Source organism: Lepidothrix coronata, unplaced genomic scaffold, assembly GCF_001604755.1.
Source record: "Lepidothrix coronata isolate B3197 unplaced genomic scaffold, Lepidothrix_coronata-1.0 Scaffold1, whole genome shotgun sequence".
Lineage (NCBI taxonomy): Eukaryota > Metazoa > Chordata > Aves > Passeriformes > Pipridae > Lepidothrix > Lepidothrix coronata.
This window is the reverse complement of record NW_016690181.1, coordinates 2268972-2294094: the sequence shown is the minus strand read 5'-3', so window position 1 is coordinate 2294094 and position 25123 is coordinate 2268972. Positions and strand designations below refer to the sequence as shown.

Sequence of the window (25123 nt, the reverse complement as noted above, 5' to 3'; positions counted from 1 at the left end):
GCAGCAGGAGATGGACAACCACTGAATTTATCTTAGGTATAGATTCTAGGCACAGCCAACACAAGATTATAAATAAGCTTCCATTTCTGGTGTAATTCCCATAATATAATTCTTGTTGTTAGGGTATCCTGATTTCGGCCAGGACAGGGTTAGTTTTTGCAATAGCCGGTAGGGGGCATGTCTAGGACCCAAAAGTAATTCTGTACCACCTCATATCATTGCCGGCGGGAGGGGGGGGGAATAAGTCGAGTAAGCGTGGTGGAGACAGCAGCGGGGTAGTGCCGGTTCTGAGCTGGAGGGAGCAGTCAGGTAAAACTGGTTCCGAGCAATCACATGTGAATCATTTGCCTATCTTGTACACTTGTTGTTGTTACTGTTTAATTTCTTATCTCATTGCTATTTCTAGTAATTTGTTCTTATCTAAAGCTGTGATTTTCACCTTTTGTGCCTCCAATTCTCTCCATCCCACTGCAGGGAGTAAGTGGCATGTGGTTTCAAGAGTCTCAGTGAGAGCACTAAATTGGGAAGTACCATTCCTAAACCACGAGATAGGGTTTCAGGGGAGTAACAGGGACAAAGTCTTCTCTTCAAAGGCCATTGTTACAGTGTGAAGGAATGGGTTTCATCTCTCAAACATCATTGTCACTGGGTCAGTTCATAGAAGAGCAGAGTCCTCCTATGGAACAGCCTCTACTGGAGCACTCATCACCTTTCTTATGAATTCTCTTTTATCTGGTGACACACCATATAAAAAACATCCCTTACAGACTACTCAGTATATTTGTAATAACTACTGCCACAGAAAAATTCCAGAAGATCAAAAGAGAAGCCCTTCACTTCATGCCCACAGGACAATGTGTGTATTCAGCCACCTAATTCAGACCTTGTGTGGTTTTAGCATCTCACCTGATGCCCCAGTCCTTCCACTGACTCCAGGTACTGCAGTGCTGTTCTCAAATTGCTCCAGGGGTACATCATCCAGGGAGCTGTCTTGAGTCTTCAGGTAGGCTTTTCCTCCTCCTCCTGCTGCGATGAGCAAAGGTTCGAAAATCCCATCCTTCTGCTGGAAAACCCCCCATCAAACATCAGAAAAACTTCACATCCCTTGGATAGGTGAACTCACATAAACTCATCAAAGAGCATGAAAGAATCCCAAAGAAGAGTGGACCAAGGCAAGGGCAATGCTACTGATTGCTTCACAGAATCATTACGAAAATGTTCCTGTATAAAAAGTAGCTGTTTAACTGAACACCAAGATTTTAGGATTAATTTGTTTTAGGACTGCTGCCTGTATTAAAGTGGGATCCCGGTGTAATTCCCAGATCTGAGCTGTTAAGAACTGAGAAACCAGTTCAACTAGCTTAGTGACAGTGACAAATATGATCAAGGATATGGAAAGAGATAAATAATTAAAAACACAAAAAACAGAGACAGAAGGTGAGGGGAAAGATAGAGACAGGAGAGGGAGACTCCTTTTTCATCATCTTTCTTTAAAGAACTGGTTATCATATGACACGACTGACAGTGAGAGCTAGTTGCTCTGCTGGACACTACTCAGACAGGATGCAAAGAAGAAATACTTACTCTAAAGATGTAGGTTGCTCCTCCTCCACCCCCACCTCCTCCAGCCCACTCCCTCAGATCCTTTTTTTTTCTGTAATCTTCTTCAATGAGAGACGACTCCCCTAAGCAGATCTTCTGGGTTTCAGGATTGCTCTGAAAGGAGATGAGAGATGTTCTCAAATATCAGCGAAGTCCAACTCATGAGAGTTGTCTGTATATTTCAGTATAATAACATATCAGACATATATAAAGCACTATGTAGGTTATCTTTGTGGAAAGTGAATTCTTCAGCAAGGACGGACAGCTGAGGGATAGGTCTGTCTGTTACCTTGATTTTTAAACTCACATTATACGTGCAAGTGAAAATATAGTAATAGCGATAACTCATTATTGATATCACATAATTCATATTTCACATGTTTAGAACTTCTTATAACCAAAAACATTAAAATGTTTTGCATTATGAATTAATTATCAGAATGTTCTTACTGCTGTATTTTTTAGGTATTTCTCAAGGTTATAAACATATAAAACACACAGAGGTGACCTGCACATAGTTAAGAATGATCTACTGACATATCTTGGAAGAATAACTTGAAGACCCAGTTTGCTATTCCTGCATGGCACCAGTTTTATTTCTCATTCATGTGGAGTCATAGAACGGTTGAATGGGTGAGGTTGGAAGGGACCACTGGAGGTCATCTAGTCCAACCTCCTTGCTCAAGCAGACTTCCTCAGAACATATAATTCAGGATTGTTTCCAGACCACTTTTGAATATCTTCAGAGAAGAAGACTCCACAACCTCTCTGGGAAACCTGTTATAGTTCTCAGTCACCCTCACAGAAAAGAAGCTCTTCATCATGTTCAGGTGGAACATCATATGTTCCAGTTTCTGCTGATTGCATCTCATACCAAGATTGAGACTGAGATTGATTGAAAATTGACAGAGGGAGAGTTCCTTCTCAATTCTGGTGGTGGTGGTTCATGGCCTTTGTTAGTTGGTGGAGCAATTCAAATAAGAGAACGAAAGATGATGAGATTAGATGAGAGGAGGTAAAAGCAACTGGGGTAAATCTGAGGCGAGAGAATCAAGGTTTGGAGCTGCAGAACTTCTTCAGAGAAAGGAAACAAACGTTAGTTACCCAATATACAGATTCATTAGCATTTCCAAAGTCAAAGGAAGTTAGGCTTTGGAAGTGGGAATAATAAACTGAAACTTTTTCCAGTAGTGGATACATTAGATAGATACAATTATTGTGAAGAAAAAAGTGGTTTTAGAATCTGTTGCAGCATCTGGGTAAGGCATCATATGCTCTGGGCAAGGTAAACAGTAATTCTGAATGCCTACAAGAATAGTTTATGCATCGCAAAACACCTCAGTCTGTGGGAAAAGGAGAAAACGGTTTTGTTCCTGGGCAGGGGTTAACTGATCACATTTCTAGAAAAAGGCAATATCAAAGAATTCATGCTGAAAAGAGACATTTTTTGAGCCTATGTGATAAAAGGATTTTCAATTCATTTGGTCTAGCATTAGAAGACACGTATATAAGTATTCATGCCCACTTCTCATAAGTGTTTTTTTGTCATTACAAATACCTAATCCAGGGGGCACTGTAGTTAGTGGAAACATTCTCACTGGTTTTGATAGACTTTGAATTCAGACCTTAGTTTCTAAGCCTAGAGAGTATTTAATACAGTGCAGCCACAACACTGCTGGTTGCTTCCACAAATAATAATAAATTGTCTGAAGTCCTGGCACACAGAAAGAAATCTAGGCTGTGGAAAAACAATAGAGGGAGCACACCACTTTCACCTACTAGCTTTCTGCTTAAAATAAGCACAAGAAAGCTGATGAGGAACTTATTTCAAATAAGAAGGAGCTTAGAGCAAAGTTCCTGTGGGCTTCATGTTTATTTGTGGATTTTGGGATTGCTTTTCTTTTCAGAGTTCTTTATATTTTTGAGATTCTTTCTAACTTGCTTTATTGGTTCTCTCCAGTCTCTCAACTGGATTTCATTGATGGATTCTGGGATTTCTATCTTTTATCACCAAACCCCAAGCCACCCACTGAATCAAATCTGCAAGGTCTCTGCCCACACATGCTTGGTGGCCCTCACCCCAGGGCAGGCATCCTCTCCCTGCTGCCCCACTAAGATGTACAGCAGTTCATCTTTTTCCAGGTGGAAGGTGGCTGAGATGAAGACCCCGTGGGACCTCTTATTGTGGTTTTTGGCTCCCTTGCCTCCAGCTGCTCCATAGGCAGAAATCCTGCAAGAAAAAGTAAGTAGTTCAAGAAACAATTCTCACTCTTCTCATCCCCAAAGTAACTCCATCTGTAAGGTCTCCCCAGCCTTCATTTCCAAACAGACATTCCTCCAGAGCAGGCTCCCCTCCTGTAGCAGCTCATGGCTATTCTTTGTCTGAGATCCAGGTAGACCCAGACTAACCCTACTCTCGAGTACTGGAAGCAGAGACTTCAGGAGCAAATAGCATGAGCTGGTTACAGCCCAATCTAAGAGTCGAAGACTTCTGGACTAAAATGATGGCAGCACTTCTACTTGGCTGCATGCCCATTCTCACTCCTGTTCTGACCTCTTCTAAGACACCACTCCACCCTTCCATGCTTCATAGTAGCTCAGAACACAGATCCTTATAGCTACCACTCCTATTTCTTTGTTCCCACTCAGTACAGATGGTCCCACACTTATGTTTGCTGAAACTCCACGCACAAAAAGTGGTTAAATGTGGCTGCCTCTCCAGAACATGCTGATATTCACCTGTATCGGTTTGTGGCTGGCACTCTCCAGACTTGCACTCCCCGGAGCCTGCCCTCCTTCTCCACAGTCACTGTCACGCTGCTGTTCTTATAGGTACTGTCACACTGAGCTTGAGTTGGCCCATGTGGACCACTGGCACCACACGTTGAGAACCACCAGAGAACAACAGTTGTGTCTCCTGTGACCAAAACAGCAAGAGTTGGGGCAGATGTGAGCTTCCCTGTATTTCTCAGATACACAATCATAGAATTGCTTAGGTTGGGAAAGACTTCTAAGATCATTGAGTCCAGCTGTTAACCCAACACTGCCAAGTCTACCACTAAACCATGTCCCCAAGTGCCACATCTACACTACTTTTAAATACCTCCAGTAATGAAGGCCACCTGGGCACACTGCTGGCTCATGCTCAGCCAGCTGTTAACCAACATCCCCAGGGCCTTTTCCACTGGACAGTTTTCCAGCCACATGTGCAGTAACTCATAGAACTGCATAACCAAAGGATAAGTGCAATTGAAACAAACAACTGTTTCATGTTGATATCTTTCTTTAATGATCCTTTGATAACAAAATTCAAATTATTATTACTATTATTCACATAGAACATTAACCATTTCTGTATAAAAAATAAATGATCAAAGGAAAGACTATGCTGCAGCAATATTTGCTATCTGCAGGGTTTAAAAACTCAATACATCTATTTGATCACATTCTTATAATTGTTATTATTATTATCATACAAAAAATGCTTAAACTTGCATTTTCAGTGTGAAGGCTTGCAAGTTAGTATGTACTAAAGTCGCATTTATCTATTCAACTTAATGCAGCTCCCTAATAATACAATGCACTAAAATTTCACTCTTAACTATAAGATCACAGAGTACTTATCCTCACTTCTTTCTAGTCATAGGACAACTACTGCTCTGTGCATAGTCACTGTTTGCTTTTTCTCCATCTCACCTTATTTCCTGCACAGTATTTAATAAATTGTGGACTGGAGATAAACCCCATCAATTTTTTTTATTTTTTGGGAGAGGCAGGGGGGAGGTGAGGAGGGGAGAGGAACAGGACTTCTGTGAAGGGGTTTATCCAAGTGTCTCGCAGACATGATCAAATTTCTCTTCTCAGTGCCAGTATGAAACAAGGAGATATTAGGCTTTCCAGACGAGAACTAAAGCATGTACACAGAAACAAGGGTTGAAAACATCTGCCATTATGACTAGTGACCATCTATGCAATATGGTGAAAGTTTTAAGTGACTCATCTCAGGCTTGCACAAGAAGCCCATGGCAGCAGCAACAGCCTCTTGTTATTTTCAGTAGGGGCCCTTCTCCTCCAAGCAATTTTTCCCATTAAGCATTGTTCTTTTGTTTCTACAATAGTGCAGCAGATAGCTATCTCCTCCATTTCACAACTCTTGTCCAAGACCCAAACATGTCCACCTTGTCCAGTAAATGAGGCCTAAGAATAAAACTTTTCAATAATGTATCTAAAAATTGTGTGATGCAGCACGTGCACCAAAGCCAGAGTCAAAAGTAGAACTGTCAAAGAGTTGAATGATTAAAATAGAGGTAAAAATCACAAATCTTTAAAAGGAAATTCAAATCTTGTTTAAAGGAAAAGACAAACAAAACTATTACCAACAGATGTCGTCCTGTGAACATGTGGATGGATCAGTGTGGTACAAATGTTAGCTACATTACAGAAATGTCTGTCCCTTGAGCTAAAGGGAACTGACAGCAGTGCAGATTGTCACATTCCAGGAGGACACAGCCTTCAGGAGCTGGTACAGTCACACACTCGTACTTGCCAGCTGCAAAACATCCTCAAGGACAACCTCTCTCCCTCAGCCCTTCCTTTGGACCACTCTTCTCACCCAGACAGTTGTTATCTGTCCTCCAGAGTGGTAATCTTTACTACTATCAGTAAACTAGTCCCCAGTGTCCCCTGTTCTCCTAGTTTTTCATCCAATTTTTCTATTGAATCAGTTTCCTGATCCTTACTTATTTGGCCTCCCTGGATTTTCATCTTTACATCGCTATTCTGTACTCACTTTGTTCAGCTTCACTGCTCTCCAAATCCAAGCAAATCTCTATTCCCAGCTTTCTGTACTAGTCTACACCTTTTATTCCTGAGCTGCCTTTCACGCACTCTGAATTTGAGTCATGCAGCTTCTGCTTTTACTTAAAGAGATTCTGCTTTTCTTTAAAGAAAACCTGCTATTTAAAGACTGGTGAGTTGGGCTCCAGCAAACTGCTTTCTCATAGTGAAACAGAGACTACCTGACATGGTCTCCACATCTTTGGCATGGATGTAGTTGCCCTATTGCTACAGGGCAGGCAGATCACACACAGGAGATAGGAAGGGAACCATCTTTTATAACCAAGAGACAGGTTTTCACTACTGAATCATGTACCTGAGAGGGAGGGCTCTTCCAGAGGTTTCAGAAGACGCTCATCCATACTAATCTCATGTGGGTACTGGCGTTTCCCACCAAAATTATTTGGTTGTCTTCCTGTAATAGTTTGTAGAATAGAGGAGAGAGATGGGAGGATGGTAGAAAAGAGGGACGGAAAATTTCAAGATCATATGAATGAATTAAGTACAACTATTTGGTTAAATTAAGTAAATATTACCTCAGGCAGAAAAAGTATCTTAGACAATCATAATTTTGTATTAGTCTTTTAAGCCCATGTCTTGAGTTAGCTACTTGTATATGTGCTGAAGTCAGTGGGTCTTCACATGAACACAGGCCCTCCATGTTATCCCATGCAGGATAAACTCCTCAGCCAGCAAATTACATTAGCTGGGATTACAACAGACTTTAGGAAAAATGTAGTGTTGGAGAACAGATACCAGGTGTTGGTGCTCTGACAGGTGACAATTCTGGGCAGTGAAATCAGTGGAGATGTAAAGGAGAGTAATAGCAAAAATCATTATCTTTGGTTCTGAGTAGTGTGATGGCAAGTCAACCAGCCTAACAGATCACTCCCCTCTCAGCAACCAACTCTGAGCACCTGAGACCTTGCTTAGAGAATAAAATACTAAATAAAATTACATGTCACACTAACAGAGACAATTAAGAAATAGCAGCATACCCTTGACACAAGACGTAGATGTTTGGACAAACCCTTTTGAAAACTACAGGGCAAAACTCCACATTTCTGACCAGTGAAATAGACCTTTAAAAATCAACCCTTTCTCAGAGAGAAGGGATTTCAAATCAATTGCTGACCCAAAACATTTGAATGCATTGAGAATACCATACAACCAGTGCTGCCTTACAACAGGAAAAAGTAATAGCTGAACCCTTGCCTTATAATCTGTAAGCATCCCATTTCAATAGTTAAATTACCCATTTTAATGCAGATTTTTTGATTGGAAAATCTCAATAAGAAGAAGGACAGACTTCCTTCCATTTTATGAACCCTCAGTTAATTTAATACTGAACATTTTTGATCAGTTGAAAAACATTACAAATATTTCAATTTGTTCCAGTTGTGAGAATTAACAGCTGTTTGATGCTCTATCCAAAAGAGGCTCACTCAGTTCCAGATGGACAATTATCTCTGCCACAAAGCCACTGCTCTAAATAGCAATAATTAACACCTTTGTTAGCTGTGTCAGAAAGGCCAAATAACTAATTGAAGCGTGGCGACCTTGCTGAGCTTTTACTCCTGAGAATATTCCCCCCAGGTCTGACTGAAAGGACATTGATGGATGGAAGTAAAAGAAAGCTTTGTACTGACACGCTCTGTTCATACTGAGATAGAGAACTTCAATGGATGAAATTGTCAATCCAGTAAAAAATGAAATTAACCAAAACCAAATGAAATTAATTGGATATAAGAAGGAAAACAGAATGAAAAATACAATGAAGGACCAGGAAAGATGGTCCCAAGGCCTGCACTGAATTACGAATCCCAAAGGTCACAACAGTTTCAGATATTTAGCGATGTACAAGAAGTCTGGTTATGTTTGCCAGAGCAAAGGAATGTGAATGACTCTCTAAAACAGAGAATTGATCTGTGTGTCTGCAGTGATTTTTTTCAGCATTGCAACTAAGTATCCTAAGGCACAGCCTCACTTCCAAACAAGCAATCTTTCCTCCTTCTCCAAACAGTCTTAATCCCTCACTCTCTGGAAGAAAGTTTCTGTCTCCTCTGTGCTCAGCAGCATACAGACTGCAAGACAGGCTGAGCATTGTCCTGTCCACATGAACTGCTAACTCTTAGAAGGCCGATATTTTATGCACTATCTGACATGAACTTGTAAGGTGACTTTTTCTACAAACATGGTGTAGTCCTGGGATTCAGGGGCTGCTGCTTCTGTCTATTTTAGCTTCCACTTCCTCTTCTAGCAGCCAACATGTTGACTGTAAGTGAATGAAACAAGAATTAATTCCTATTAGGTGTATCTATATCAGAAAAATATGAAGAGCATGGAACTCCTTTCTCCAGTTTTTAGCTAATGTGGTTGATTTCCCCATTGAAAAGGGGCAGAGAGAAGTGCAAAGGAGAAAGACAAGGCATCTCCTGCAGCCAAAGAGATAAAGTGCTTCACTCCTACTTCTCTGTCTGTGGGACTGTAATGGAACAGAGGTCTTGTGGCTGAGATTAATATGAGTAAGATGCCTCACAGGATCCTCAAGGTGTGAATGGTCTCCTCAGAGATCCCACCTTACTAATGCAGGCTGTAGTATTCCTGGAAACCTCTCCAGCTTGTTCTGGAGTGTGACAGAGTATGGGGAAGCTGCACCAGCTTCTTCCTTCCCAATCCTTTTGGCTGATCTATTGCATTTCTAGTCAACACCTTCTTAAAGCTGTGAAAGGAGGTAGTAATGAGTCTTGAACCACTCCCCACCATTCACCTCAAGCAAAGAGACTTGTGGGTCAACAGAATCAGACTTTGCTGGATCAGAGACTCTAAAATCAAGAACTAGACATAGGCTATAACTCTCTTTGGACAGTCTTGTCATTTATAAACCAGTCTTCTGAGAAATTGTAAATGACACACAGAATGAAAAGTAATTTCTAGGCCAGGGTAGTAGATTCTGATAGACCACAGACCTGTGATCTCAACTGGAACAAAATAATGTTCAGAGAACAAAAAGGTAATAGCAAAGGCAGTGAGGAGGGCAACTATCAGCACTCTTTTTGCTATGTCAGTCCATGTTTTCATATTTAGACACTAAAAATTCAGACCTCTTCCTATGAAAACACTAGTTAACTAAAACAATCAAATGTCTTTATGCCTGTCCATCTGAAGTTGTCACAGTGAACCAGATACATGCCATGTGGTCTGTGACACTGTCTTACATAGGGTGATTGTATAAACCAAAAGGTGGTTTCATCTCACCTTTTACACAAAGAAAACATCTGTCAATGCCCAGAAGCTGCCATCCAAAGAATGGTCTGGGTTTTTTTCCCTTTATTGATGTCTCTTGAGCTGCCCTCACTATCCAGTTTTCTCCTCTTAAATCTTACTGAAACTTTCCTCTCAATTTTGAGAGGTGAGGAAAACCGCACCTTCTTTCCCATCTTGCAAACATAAACACTGCTTTTAGTCTGCACTGGATTTTGTAGAGAATTGAACTACAAGACTGAAATAGATGGAGAAAATATTTACATCCTAGCAATAAGCAACTCCTTCCTTCCTGCCATACATCCCTCCTGCTGCCCTCATGAAAAGAATTCACTGTTTGGATTTTAATTGGCTCTGTCTCTGACATCTGAAACCTGTCTTTGCCAGGGAGAAATAATTTCATTACTGAAAACACAGCAGAGCTACTGGGCTTCTCTGCAACCTAACTGAATTAAAGTCATGAGAAGACAAATGCAAGGGATTGCTTTCAGAGGCGAGAAAACATCAATTTGCACAGAGGATTCAAGGAACAGTGGCAAGTGCAAGGCTTCCGAGAAACATGTTTCCTTTGTGGTGTGTTTCTTCTGCGTGACTCACACAGCTGTGGGACATGCCTTCAGATGGGGTAAGTACCAGCTGCTCCTTGACATCAGTACGATTTATACCAATTGAAAATAAGGAGTAACTTGGGCAGTCTAACGGACAAGCTCTGATAACATCACTGCAGGGGCGTTTGCACCCTACCTATTTGTGAAAGGATGCATACCTACACCAGACCCAAATGTCTGTGGGTAAACTGGAGGCTGTATCTGCTCTCAGGAAGACAGTAAACTCCAGCAGCTGGGTGCACATCAGCTGGCACAAGCACATCTGGAATCACCTCCTTCAGTTTCCTCAGGATTTCAAAACAAAGTGTGAGCATGGAGGTTCCAAAGTGTTTGGGAGCCAGGGCTGTTAAGGAGCTGGAGTGAACAAATGACATTACCATTGAGGAACAGCTTTACCTCTTAATGTCAAATGAAAATATGCATGCTTAGCATTTTATAGAAAAGTGGTTTCTGCTCACAGAACAAAGGGATCGAGAACAGGAGATTGATTCAGAAAAGGATGGAAAGGAAAAGGGGCTTTTGTTGATGAGCTTTTAACACATCTGTTTTAATATAAGCCTTCCTATTTGTTATGTTAGGCTACAGCTACCCACTGCAGGGACATGTTATTACCCTAAATGCTGACACACTGGGTGTGGTGACACATGAAGTGTGGCACAGGACCACCAATCTACGTTTTGTCTGCAACAGAAATCACAATTCAAGTGTTATCCTCCAGTTCCTTTACAACAGAGCATATGTCTTTGCCCATGGGACAAAAAGGCCATTTCTATTATTGGTATGTGGTTCAAGTATCTAACTTCTTTCCTCTTATCTGGTAAGAAAATCCAGCTCTTGCTAATATGTTTCAGAGGGTAGCAATGGCTCCATTTTTCTGTGGAATATATAGTCGTCAGTCATGTTCACAGTAATGAAGCAAAGTAAAGCTGTTATATATCTGGCAGTGACAGTTAATGCACCTCCTCACAGAGTAAAACAAACTTGTTGCAGTAATCTAAATTTTATTGTCAGAGAGCCACTTTATGCCTTCATTTTCTTCCTTTCCTCCACTAAAATATGGTGACTTTCCCCTTTGATTTTAACAAATTCCCTTCAGCTACCAGTTGCCAGGGTGCATAGGTCAGCAGGGACTGTGAAAGAACAGTGTGATGTAATCCTTCCACTTAGGGGCTAAGAAATAAGTCTAGTGTTTCTTGCCAAGACACAGGCAGGTCTCAACTATACGATACAGGATATCCCAGCTTAGAGAAAAAAAGAGCACTAGGAGAGTCCGATAGACCATAAAATTGCCTCTACTTGCAATCTTCAATAGGTCTGAGATAAAATGGCATTGTGCTGACTAAACTAACACAAATGATCCATGTGCACTCTGTGGGGAGAACAGAACAGAACAGATCTGTGGGATGCTGATTACACTACCCAAATTCTTTAAGAGGTTCTGCAACATTTGTGGCTCACCGTCAGTGAAGCAGTCCAGTCCAAATGTAATATTGTCGATAGCAATGTCAGCTTGGGAATTCCAGCCCCAGGTTGCCAGGAGTTGCAGTTCAAACCTTTGCAATAAGACATAAGTTTTAGGGAAGACCAACAAAGGTGCAGGAGAGGAAAAAAAGCAAACCAAACCAAACTAAACCCAACCCAACCCAACCCTAAAATTACAATGTTTCCTTGTCATGGAAACACGTTCATCACTATTTCTAATAGTGATCACTATTTCCTCCTTTTGGCTGAGCAGCCAAAAGGGCTTGCTGTACCTCTTAGACGCTCATCAACAACCATTAGTAAGGACCAACCAACATTCATATAATTCCACAATTAATGAGGAACAAGAATGGCAGCCCTACTTCCCCTGCTGTCTGCACACACATGTAGAAATACAAGCTACTGTCCCCCACTAGTAACTATACACAGACAACCATCCATATTAAATTACCAGAAACAGTCAGGAAATTAGACATGTGTAAAAGGGAAGGGGGGAAGAAAATCTCCTTCTTTCCAGCTCAAAGAGACAGATTAAAAACTAAACAGAATATGCAAAGGTCTTGGGCCTGATCCTCAGGCAGTGTAACTCAACAAGGTGACATGAGTTTATTTCAGAAGGTCTGGACATTTTAAATTTCAGCCATAACTCCCCGAAGTGTTAGCTCTCTGGGCTGTCTCATCTTTTTCCACTGTGACTAGGTGTTAGTTACGTACCTGGGAGCTCTCTTATGTCCCATGTGCATTGCTACATTCTGAATTCACAAGGAAGAAAGAAAATGGGCCGAAGGATCTCCTTCTAATGGATAGGACTGAATAGTTTTTCATTAAATTTCAGAAATAAACAGATGTCTGATGTCCAGTCCATTTAGAGTTTATTAAAAGCATATGGAGAGGACCTCTGCTGCTGTCACTGGTGAAGTCAATGGTGATTTATGAGAGATCGAGCACTGACCTGCCTAACACATTAATCATTCAGCCTAGGAACACACTTGTCCTAAATTAGTGGCATTAAAATACGTGTGTGTATTCCACCCACCAACCAAATGTTGGTTGATATCCACAGTCAGGATAATGTTGCATAGCTGCATCAAAACCTTTAGGGATAAGCTGCTCTTACCCCAACTCAAGAATGACCCCTTGCGCTTAAATGAAAGCATCCACACCTACAGGATCTTAGCACTCTGGGAGTAAGTGTTGGTGCAGTGAATGCAATCAAGGGTCTCTTGAATGACCACTCTCTTAGCTGTGGGATTAGAGAGGGAATTTTTTGTTAGATCCACTTCCTGCAGAAACACTCCTCTTCATTAGCAGGTTTAGAGGTAGTTTTGCATTTTCAAACCTCGTATGTAAGTCAACTGAAACAGTAATTTCCCCTGTCATTTGATGGAAGAGAGTCACAGCACCTTGAGCCCAAACTAGGGCACTTCTAGGATCCACAGGCATAGATACAGCACCACAGCCTGCTCCTTACTTTAGGCACTCATATGACATTATACCCTTGGTCAGATCAATCTGCTGCATCTGGTCCATGGAGGCAGAGCAAAAGAGTGTCCATGGCACTGCACTACAAGGTAAATTTCTGCTCCAACTGAATACAAGCGGGAACTTGGGCAATGATCCCCCTCCCCCAGTGCATGAAAATAGACATCTCATAAGCTCTGGGCTCTGGATGCCTCCCCTTCCTCATAACTTCAGAAAAAGGGGAGGAATTTGCCTTTTGAACTCTGTGCTGTGTTAGCCAGAGGGGTTTCCAGTGTTCCTGCTCATTGAGCTCATTTTGCTGACTCCAGTAGATTACATTCTCCAGCTCTCTGGTGTCTGGTATTTTGCATGTTTGATTTTCTTCTGACAGTAGCCTTTTTCCATGTGTGTGGTATGAATCAAATAAGTGAATTTGCCAGCTGATCACCAGAAGCAATTTTCCAAGCAGTTAGATGCCCAACTGGGAGGCTGATTGGCAAACTTTGTAGTCTTCCTTCTCTCCTAAGAAATAAATTAACTGGAGGAAGCTCTTGCTAAAAACTACCTGTATATCACTTCAATGGCTTCCTCATTCCTTCTGCTAAGGCTTCTCTACATCTGGTCCGTTAAGTTCAGGACCTGCTCCAGCAACTATTTGTGCTACAATTCTTGTCTACTCCTTCTCCCTGTGTGATCTGTCACCTTCCTACCCATTTTATTACTGGCTATCATCCCTTTAAGGAACCAGGGAAAAATATAGCCCTCTTGCAAGAGAAGGACAGGAGTCTCTTGAAGATTTGGGATACAGAAAAATAATGTGACAGCACTAAAAATTTCCCTAAGTACAGCATTGCTAGAGTTTGCATTACCACAGAAAGCTGACAGCACCCATAAATGTGCAGAAAAGTAATTCATGGAGGTTTATACCAAACTGTACTAAGATTGTACAACGATGTTCATTATACACCTCTGTTTACAATTGTTTGCAACTTCACTAACCTTAAAGCAATTTAGGCTGAACTTTTCTATTTTGGGTGATTTGGTATGACTTTTCTAGCAGTCAAAACATTTTGCTAGTGTTGAGGATGAAATAATGCAGAGGGTCATCGCTTTGACCATGCTCAAAAGTGCTGGTAACTTTTTAAGTGCTCTGTGCTACCAGGTATTGGAAGTGGGATGTGAAATTTTTGAGGAAGAGAGTAACAAGGCAGAGATGAACTTTTTTTCCCAAGTGAGTGAGAATCTGTTAAAATTTTAAGAAAATGTCTTTTAATTTAATCTCTAACACTTCCATGCCTAGTATCAGAACTAAATATTGATACAGGAATTGGAAGCTTCGGGAAACAAGTGTAAGGGACCATATATGAGAGGAGGCTGATGGTCTTAAATACCCCTGAAGAACCTCATGGTCTCTGCTGTGGATAGGTCCACATGAAAGTGCCTTAGGAAAAGACCTCTTCTGGACAAATTCATGGGTCATACTTTACATATACATAACTAAACAGATGCTAATCCACAGGGCTCCAGACTGTGTCAGAGAAGAATATTAAATACAGTGCTAGCAGGCAGACCAATCCTACCCTAAAAGAATAATACATGGCAAAAGTGCATATGATGAACACATGATAATAGTGAGAGCAAAGGTAATCATGCAATTAAACCAGAAAGAGGGTAAAAAAATGTTCTCCCTCTCTCTCTCTATCACTTCCAGACCCAAATACCTTAGCCTTTTTCACAAAAATGCAAATAATATTTGAAGTTAAAAGGAATTTCCTCACACCTTCTATTCCATGAAGTTTTGAGACATTATTTATTACCAATATTGGGTAGATATATTTCCATTTATAATATTCAGTATGTGTATAGACTTGGACTTTTTTTTTTGTCTTAAGTTTCATGTGAAAGAGGCCTTCCTGAGGAAGATGAAAAAGAACAGATTGGGGAAATTGGAAACACGTTCCTGTTGTGCAAAATAACCAGCTGCCAACACCAGCTACATAGCTTGAGATGAAGTGACAGTGGGTGAGGGAGGAGAAATACCTGAATAAAATTAGATCGCATTGAAATTCTTTGAATCTTCAATATTTGACTTAATTTGAGACCAATGTTGCACTTTATTTTCCCATCTAAACCCTTGAAAACTTCAGTGCAAGGCTAATTTGGGCAACAGTCTTTTCCTAAGACTGTTGCATCAGTGATGTGTCAACAAATGATCTCCAGCTGCCTAGGATGCACTGACATAGATCGTAGACTAGACAGTGGTATTGGCTAAACTGTGGGTTTACCGTCCATTTGACTGACATGACTGTTTTTTACTGTGGGAGTACAAAGTGCAGCTATGCTAATATAGCTGCTTACCTATTGGGAGCACTTTGCCCCTGTGAAGATACTGGCTTTCTCAGACTGGTAAAATGTTTCTAGAACAGATGCTTCCTATTCCCAAAACCTAAGTACTGTTTGAGGCTGCACAGAAGTGCAATCACATGATGTGGGCTTGTTTTGAGCTGAGCTCTGTGTGTGCACAAAGATATGCGCTTATACTTTCTGAGTAAGCAGAGTCACTTGAAATGGCCCTGAAAGAAGACAAGAAAAAAGTGCACTTCACCATAAAGACAGTAACAATTTACTAAATCTATAGGGATAACCCTGGATGCTGATGGTGGAGCTCTTACCGGTTCTGAAGCACTGGCATTGGTAAGGTGATGAGAAACCAGTGGTCACTCCAGCTCCCTGCCCTTTCCCACATTGGCAAAATGACTGGAGCTCCCTTTATTTCTTCCTTGACAGAAAAGGAGACAGTACCATTGTAGCTGCCAAATACATGCACTGAGAACTGGATCTGTAATAAAGGAAGAAGAGGGAAAGAACAGTAACCTGTGACAAAAAAGGAAAAGTAGTCGCTTCTCCCCTCCCTGGGGATTTGAGACACCAAACCTCTGATCTTGGTCAAACTGTTTAATCACAGAGATCACTAAGCCCCAACTCATTGATTGTGTATAACTTAACAGCATTGCTATCATAGAATTTTCTTAATTTCTCATTAATTTTCTTAATTTCTCACCCTGCTGACACTCCTGTTGGACAGCTGTTCTTTAGCCACTGACAACAATATCCATGGCCTCAGACACCATCTGGGAGTGAGAGCACTGGTTTCCTTGTTATCACCTTCTCCAAGGGGAGAGCTGTCCTGCCCAAATACCCCTGAAATGAGGGGTATTTCCCCTAGAGGCAGGAAACCTCAGTAGATATACTTGCTCCAAATCATAGGCACCCTCTCTGTTGTAGCACCCATATGACAAGTGAACAACCTGATCACCAGGCTACAGAATATTTTGAAGCAGGACTCATTCCTCTCTTTTTTGAGCAACCACCAGTTTGCCGCAAAGCAGGAGAAAACTGTCATTTCTGCTATTGCTTTGAATGCTCAGCTGTTCTTCATATTACAGAGAGCTCTGCTATGGGCAAGAAAAGGAGCATACACACGTGTGCTGCAAAGCACAACCACAGGAAGTTCCTTGCTCCTGAAATGTGGGTTCAAATCCTTGCCAATGGAGGAGAGAATGGATCTAAATCTCCTGTGACCTCCACACAATAACCAACAGCTAATGCTTCTCCTCTCCTCATTTTGTAAAGCTATCTCCAAGCATATTTTATTTTATTGGAATTAGCCAGAAGACATGACCTGGATTTATAAATAAATATAAATGCTGAAGCTACATTTCTGGCACCTGCACTGTATTCCTTTTCCCAGCTCTAATTAGGAGGCATCAAAGCTTTCTCTTTTTTCCCTAGCAAGACTCCAGCTCAAACTTGCAGCTTAATTTTCCTAAGTGTTATAACTATAATAATATTTAATAGTTTTAATTCCAACATCTCAGAGCTGCCCAAATCTCTTTGTAAAGATTTGGGCTCAAGACAACTTATGTGATTTTATCCAGGCCGGGTTGCCCTTATGTTTTGAAATTCCTGAAGAATGTGAACAGAAGTTTATTATCTTCGTCTATTTCTGGAAAATCTAATGCCGTCTAACTTCACACTCCTGTCCTCAGTGAAACTGTCAAGTTTGTTAACTCCTACAAAAGTATTGCAGAATTTATGAAGAGAAGTCTCAGCAGCAGGTACAGTGAATGGTTCAACAGCCCTACCAACCAGTTCCCTTTGCTATAAATCAAGGCTAGCCCACACACTTCCAGCTGCTGGCTACCTTTCAGAGGAATAGTTGGCACAGGTAGGCTGGGGAGTTTTCCATAGTGAGTAACTGATTCGGGACTCCTGCCTTCACTTACGGGGGATGCACCTTACATCTCCTTTCCAGTTCTCAACTAGTAGCTAGCTAGGCAGTATATCCAAGTCTTCTGCTTTCCAGAGTTTTGCAAGGTGTACAGAGGGACAGGATAGTGGGTTATTGTGCAAATAGTGCTTACAGCCTGATGATTTACTCCACAAAGGTGCTAAGACAGAGTGCTATACCTGGTAGCCTTCAGTGGCAATACTGGCAGGCAAGCTGGTACTGTAAGCCTTAGCCATACCGCTCGTCTGAGTGCTGTCTGCTCGCAGGTAGAGGAAATGTCCTGTGAACATAAAAGTGAATCAGAGAAGACAAAACAATCTGTTGCTTTCTTGTGTAATCTCTTGAAATAATTTAACATCATTATTGTTAATGTAGGTACGTAAGCGCAGGTAAATGTAGGTGTAAGCGTAAGCACGGCTGAAAAACCTCAGATACCGCTCAAGTTCTTCCCATACAGGGGCTCACGTCAGTCTACAGCCCAAATTCCTATACCATTAGCATCAATGATTCTTGCTGAGACAAACACTGGGCTGGAAGAGCTTGTTTGCAGTCTTTGTTCTCAAGAGACAAACAGGACACTCATATGGGCACCCTTCATTTTGACAGGGAACTGTGAGACAAGACGCATGTGTGTTAGCCCTTCTGACTTTCATCCTGAATATGTGAGAGTCTGGCTTTGCTCCTTCTTAATTACCAAGCTGACGGTTCTGCAGTTCTGGGAATGCTTTGACTCTTTTTTTACTGTGGTATTTTATGGCACTGAATGTGTATGATCACTTGGGATATGCTTACATGTGATGTTCTTCCTAATCCAGTGGTGGAGTGTGGCAAGGGTCTTCAAAAGATTTGTTTTCACAAGCTGGCTAGTTCTGTTGGGTGATTTTTATTTTGTGATGCAACAGCTATCATATTGCTGCTGAAGTACTCTGCAGTTGCATAGCTCATAAGAATAAGAAGGTAGAAAGAAGTTACACAGAGAGAAGAAAATTCCCTAGATACTTTTTTAAGGTGGAGGAGAATCCTAGTCTCTCATAGTTGTGTTAATTTCGTTGCGGAACTTGTTTAATATAAGTTTTGAACCAAGTTCAAAAGCTAATTTTAGGTATATTTAAAGTTGTTATAGATAATACTGATGCTAAAGTTCCTTTGGCAATGGTGCCAAAATTTTTAAACTAATTAAAAAAACTTAAGTTCAAGGCTATTGTGTATATGTAGACACAGAGAGGGTGAGAGAGAACTATGAGGAACTTACCACCAGTGGCTTGCAAGGTAGACCCTACGAATAAGTCGTCTTGAATCATTTCAGAAAAGCCCTGAATAGACCAAGGAGATCCTGTAGTTTCATTCAGTGTCCAGCCACATGGACCCTCTTCAAAAGAGCAGTGTGAGCCCTCTGGGAGACCGTCTACAATTGAGAATAAGAAAAAATAGGAAAATAGGAGAAACTTGGTTATGGAAGAACACAAACAAAAAAAAAGAGAAAACTCATTGCGGTTGTCCAAGCTACCCAACCTACACTACAAGCTACCCAACCTATGCTACACAGTTTCTCAATGTCAAAATACGTCTCATTTGTTTATTTCCAGAGTCACCATCAGAAAACCAACACTTTGCTTCTGGAAATATTTGAGACTTTACCATGCTTTCTAGTCTAGGTACTGTGCAAAACTGCAGCTCCCATAATCTAAGGAATGATAAGGCACTGTCATATGTTTGTAAAGGCCTTGCTGCATATGGCATTGTAGGCATCACAGTTTTCTCTGTCCACTCAAAGGAAGGCAAATCAACAGATTATTTTAGATCTCTGCTACTGTACTTGCAACAAAGCTAAATTATGCTTCTCAGAGCTACATATACTGTCAGAGGATTTCTCTGTCCTGATGTGCAAGGACTTTGAACTGGGATCTTGGAAGGACAGATTTACGATATTGTTGGTGACTGACAGTGGAAAGATGATCAGCACCTTACACAGAAGGGAAGGTTTAGATCTTGGGTCCAAAAGGAAATGCTCAACCAGCTGCAGACATCTAAATAAGGTTCTGCCTTTCACTGAAGTAGCAATAACTATGAAAGGCAGGTCATTTAGCTCCTTCCTGCAATATTTAAAAACTCAAACCAATCAAAAAATATAATCCATTTTATTCCATTTAGGGTGATTTCAAAGAGAATATGGGTATCTAATTAATGTAAATGGGCCAAATTAATTCAGGAGGTAAAATACTGAATTAATCTAGAGATAAAATCAATTTATTTTTCACTCTAAATTATTTCTTCTCTTGGGATGAAGGTTCCCATGAAGTGCCATGCCACATACTCACCACATCTCTTTCCTTCCTGTTCTTTGGCAGGGCAGTCACTGATGAATTCACAGATCTGTAGGTGGCTGACACAGCCTCCATGAAGGCAGGGGAAGGTGGAGCCTTTGTCATATATAAAAAGATCTTGATTTTCTTTATCTAATGGGAGAAAATAAAAGAGAAAGAAGACCAGAGATGAGATGAGTTGACAGAATGTGACCCTTCATGAATATCAGCCTTCTCATGTAGGACCTCAGAAACTGTCCTTTGGATGATAAATTATACTCATCTCTGCTTTTTTATGTAGGTTTCTATCCAGAATGACATTCCTGCAGGTCACCTGAGCTCTCATGGGAACCAAATTTATTGGTCCTTTCTTTCACATGTGCTGCTTCAGTTGTGTTTGTGCTATCTTTAGATAACAACTTTTTTTTTTTTTTTTTTTTTAAATGAAGGATCTTGCAGTTTTCTACCACGGTGTGCTCCTCAGTTCTGCACACATGACTGTGCACCTGGCAGGCAGCTGTGGCATGCTGCATGACACTGCAACAGGAGGCAGAGATACTCACTTAGCTCCAGTCCTGGCAGACACATTGCTATGCCCTATTGAGACTCAAGTGTAACTAATTTAACACATTTCATGAGCACTCCTGTGCTGGCTTCCAGCTGTGGCATCCAGCCTGTGAAGATAGCTGCTTTGCCAGCAAGTTGGCTTACTGTGCAGGAACTTTATTCATGCACCCTAGCTAGTCTGGTCAGCTATACTCTGGAAGCATTTGACTGACTGCACAGGTACCCATCAACCAGGCTGAACACAATTTTTAACTCTGATACTTCCCAAAAGCGTGACTTAATGCAGCCAGCCTGTCGTGTGGATGCATCTGTGCACAGGTCTGTTATGGACTGGCAGGTTTGTGTAGTTCTCCTCTGGACCTGCTGCCCTTTATCAGAGCTCTGCACACCAGATCCACTGGGATTATTACTACTCTGGAAAAAATGCAGAAGTTAGGGAACCAATTGCAGAAGAAAGAGAAAAGAACACTTCTGCAGCCATCCAGGTACACAGTCTGAAATAGTATTTTTTCATGACACTGTGTTGTGATAGATATATGCATCATTATTTAGAGACTGGGAGCACAGCACTTCAGGCTGTATGCATCCCTTCAAAACTACAGGACTGTCGAAAAATATATTAAAAATAGAGCATTATTTAAATTAAAAGATTAATGGTTGCAATACAATTAAATCTCTAATATGATCAAAACCAGTCTCACAATATATTATGAAACAGCTCTGTGAAAAGTGTTTTCTTTTTATATTACATTCCAAGCTGTTTCTACAGAGTCTCCAAAACAGAGGCAATAACACCATATTAATGAATGAAATCCAGGAAGTGAAGATGATTATGTCTCCAACCTGAAGGCTACCTGTGCCAACAGACTCTCACACTTCCAAGAAGCCTAAATGACAACAGCAAGGTTCTGCACAGCTATTGAGGATCATTTGCATGACATTCACAACAAAACTGTAAGCTCCAGGTAAAACCGAGGTCTGAGATGAGCACTCAGTACTTTGGAGAAAATGTTACATTCCAGTTATTTTTATTTTAGACAGAAATTCTCAGCCCAGCAGTAGCGAACAGACCCATGGAATGCAGAAAAAGTCCAAGTATGAAAAAGGCTTTGGTGACACAGGATAGTTTTTTGTTCTTGACTATTTAAGAAATAAAAATATTAAATGCTGCAATAATCTAGGTAAAGACTTTTTTCATCCTTGTTGCTGAATGCAGCATAAGCCCTGGGTTTGGTTGTTTTGGGGTTGTTTTTCCCATACAAAGGTCAAGTAAAGCAAAGCTGAAAAGCAGAGAGGATCACTTAAGTTGGTTCTATAATTCCAAGTTTCGACCCTGCCTTTGGAATGCATTTACATTTAAGTATATACATAATATACATACAAATGTGACCCTTGACAGGTAAGCACTCCCAGAAATTCCACAGGAGACTCAGCTTTCATCTAAGTCCTATCTGACTACCCCTCATCACACTCATCCACTTTGGTGAGGATGCATTTGGTTATTCCAAACCTGCCTGTACTGCAGCATACCATGAAAGCAGTTCCTGAGCTGCAAGGAGCCCACTGCCAGTACTCCAGCCTCCTGTGCTCCACAGTTTGAATATAGCAGGGTGATTTTAAAAGGTCTTTCTATTCGTCCAATCTGGGCCACCAGGTATTTCCACTTCATCCTAGAGGACGACAAAATGCTATAGATATATACAGAGAACACTGAAATCCATGGAGTCTCTAGCATACAGATTTTGCCCTGTACCAAAGAGAAGTAATAGTATCCGTGTGGGAAACAGGTCAATGAATGTAAATACCAACATTACAAATGGGTATTACTATAAAACAAGTAATGTTCAGCCTAACACACTCACATTAGGTTATCTTTGCTGCAGAACCTATTGCTAATAATGAAAAGATCCAACCATTTCCAATGATTCTTAAGTGGTACTTAAATTATCATCAATTTCAGACACCTCCCACCCCAATATGTGCTTTCCACATACATGGTTATGTTTTGTTTGCTCTTGAAAGTATAGATCAACCACACAGCTGCACAAGTCTCTAGATCTCCTCAAGCCAACACTGACATTGTATGTTCTGGAAGTGTCTGGCCCTGACTGTTTCCGGGTTGTGTCAGGAATGAGATGCTTCTCCTGTGTGTTGTCTATCTAATTTCCCACCTTAACAAATACAGTGCACTCACATAGCAAGGGAGAGAAAAGAAGTGGTGTTCAAGAAATGCAGATTGCTCTGGCCATTTACATTTCACTACAGAACAAATGCCATAGGCTCTAGACTACGAAAGTTTCTCAACTGTACCAACTGAACTTGTGACAGTTCGGAGAAAGACAGTTGGTACCATGCACTCTAATTTTAAAGATGGTTATCAAATATCAAAAACTAGAGAGAGAGATAAAATGGGAATTTTTGAAATACCTCACTCAAAGTCAGGGTATCCAGGGGTCATTTAAAAAATACAGTAGGATTATTAAAAAGATTTTTACTTTATTTTTATTTTCAAAAACTCTCCTTGTACCTCATGTTAACAAAACAATAAAATACAGTTAAAACTGTATGTTATTGTTTTGTAAAAGGGTTGTAGCAAGGATAGTGACAAAGGAATCCTTGCTCTAAGCTCTTTTCTTTCTCCATATGGAGATAAATTTACCCATCTGTACACACTGCTTATGTTGGTGGGGCTATACTGGACAAGTAGCCTAAGCTAGTGCCAGTGGGGTGATAAGAAGGCATTAAGTGTTAAGATAGCTCTTTCAAGCTTTGCTCCTAGTAATACTTTTCATTTGGGAAATGCCTTTAGCTACATGAAGTAATCATCTAGCCCTCATCCTGCACTAGAAATACATTACAAGGCAACATCCAGATTACAAACACATCTCTACTGGACTCAATACAAAAATCACAGACCAACTCATTTGCAACTTGCAAAAAATCCAAAGCAACTTTAATTTTTATCACCCTTTCCTGCATTATTCCCTTCACAAACCAATTGTATACCTTTTTCTGGATAGAGTTTCTTACTATCCCTTCTGTGGCATCCACCTACCTTTCACTTTCACCATTGTACACACACGTAATTACCCACAAATACCCTAAAGTCATCTGGAATTGAAAATAATTTATTCAATTATTATAACATATTCACCATAATATATTAAATAGTTCAATATAATTTAACTCAACTTCAGAAATGTACGAATTTCAACTGCACAATCTCTACTCCCCAAAAAAAGGAGAACAACTGCTTTGCTTCATTTTTTATATATCACATGAACACTCTTATAAATATATCCCTTCCCACCACACTGTGGGACAACATCTGAGACCATCTGGCACTGACCCAGAGCTGAATCACTTCTGCTACATGACACAGCTTTGTTCATATCCCTATTGCATCCTGTTGGCCACAAAAATGAATGGGCCTTTATCAAATTGGTTCAATGAGCCACTAAAGGTAAAGACAGTCTTAAAATATTTTAAATTTATCCATTAGGCATACAAGACTTTCCAAGCATTGAGGCATAGCCTCTACCAAGTTACAATCCACCCCTCCAGCTGAGATATCACAGTATTGCCAGTGTAAACATACCCCTGAGTGCAGGAACCTGTAGCACACAGCCTCTGATTCACAGTGTTACATTTAGTAGTAGCAACTAAAGAGCCCCACACCTGAAAGCAATGACTAGCTCAGCTCCTGTACCTTTATCCTATATGCTTTATGAACCAGACCCTTTGGAACTTGCTGTGAATATCAAAACAAATCAAAACTGCTAGTCATCTAAGTCGATAAACCAACCTCTGAAATACCATGAATTGGGAAGACCAAACCATTCTATCATCTCTGTTGGGAGAACTGTGGCAACTGGTAGAAGAGTAAGGCCACCATCTTTAAGTACTACTGCTGTGAATTGGCCACTCTTCTGAGTCAGAGCCCTAAGATTCCATGAAACATTCTAGTTCTGCACTGAAGTATCTCTGGTATTGGAATTTGCTCTATTTATAACACCATAGCAAAAGCTCTCAAGCATCCAGAGACTGCAAAAATGACAAGTAGTTTTGAATCACACAGTACTTCCGTGTATGGAGTCTTGTCATCATCAAGGTATTCCCCTTCAGAGAAAGCCTCACCCCCTAGATCCAACTGCAGCAAGATTTCTAATGCTGTAAATAATTACACCTCTCCTTCTTGGTCCCACTATTGAAACGGGCTAGTCAGAGCCAATGTAATTTTCTTAATGGAATCAGGAATGAAGCCCATTGCTGATCTAGCAGAAGATGGATCATTGCAGCAGGCTTCCAGATAAGCCAAGCTTGGCAATAATTTTACTATTGATTTTGTGTCAAGCCAGATCTCAAATAATGAGGTAATATTACTCTTCTTGTAAACAGAGATGTTAAAATTGATTTGTATGCACAGAAGAGCTACCAGGGTATGATATAATTTTGAGAAATTTGCATGGATAGAAAGTTTGGAGTTGCAAAGCACTTAATGCTTAAGGCAAGAGAATTCAAGATTCACCCTGCAAACTTCTAATTTCAGCTTTTGATTTGTGATTTCAACTTTTGGTTTTCATTAACCTCTCAATCTCCTCGGTTGAACAAATGTTTTCCTCCCTCTCCTTACCAATCCTTTCTATGCCATGGCTTTCTATATCCAACAAAGGTAACTGAGGACTAATTTTAAGAAAGATTTAATATAA

General features: G+C 40.7%; 1 protein-coding gene across 1 annotated transcript in view; it reads right to left on the bottom strand.

Moving 5' to 3' along the window:
* LTK (leukocyte receptor tyrosine kinase) overlaps positions 1-25123 on the bottom strand; it is a 98386-nt gene that overhangs the window by 22331 nt on the left and 50932 nt on the right. Inside the window, exons 5-15 of the mRNA XM_017812270.1 lie at positions 21945-22084; positions 19863-20000; positions 18797-18949; positions 17724-17824; positions 15926-16092; positions 11769-11863; positions 6755-6853; positions 4342-4519; positions 3682-3832; positions 1585-1716; positions 907-1063 (exon numbers count right to left, since the gene is read on the bottom strand). Coding sequence (XP_017667759.1) covers positions 907-1063; positions 1585-1716; positions 3682-3832; positions 4342-4519; positions 6755-6853; positions 11769-11863; positions 15926-16092; positions 17724-17824; positions 18797-18949; positions 19863-20000; positions 21945-22084 — 1511 coding nt within the window. The remainder of the gene's footprint in view (positions 1-906; positions 1064-1584; positions 1717-3681; positions 3833-4341; positions 4520-6754; positions 6854-11768; positions 11864-15925; positions 16093-17723; positions 17825-18796; positions 18950-19862; positions 20001-21944; positions 22085-25123) is intronic.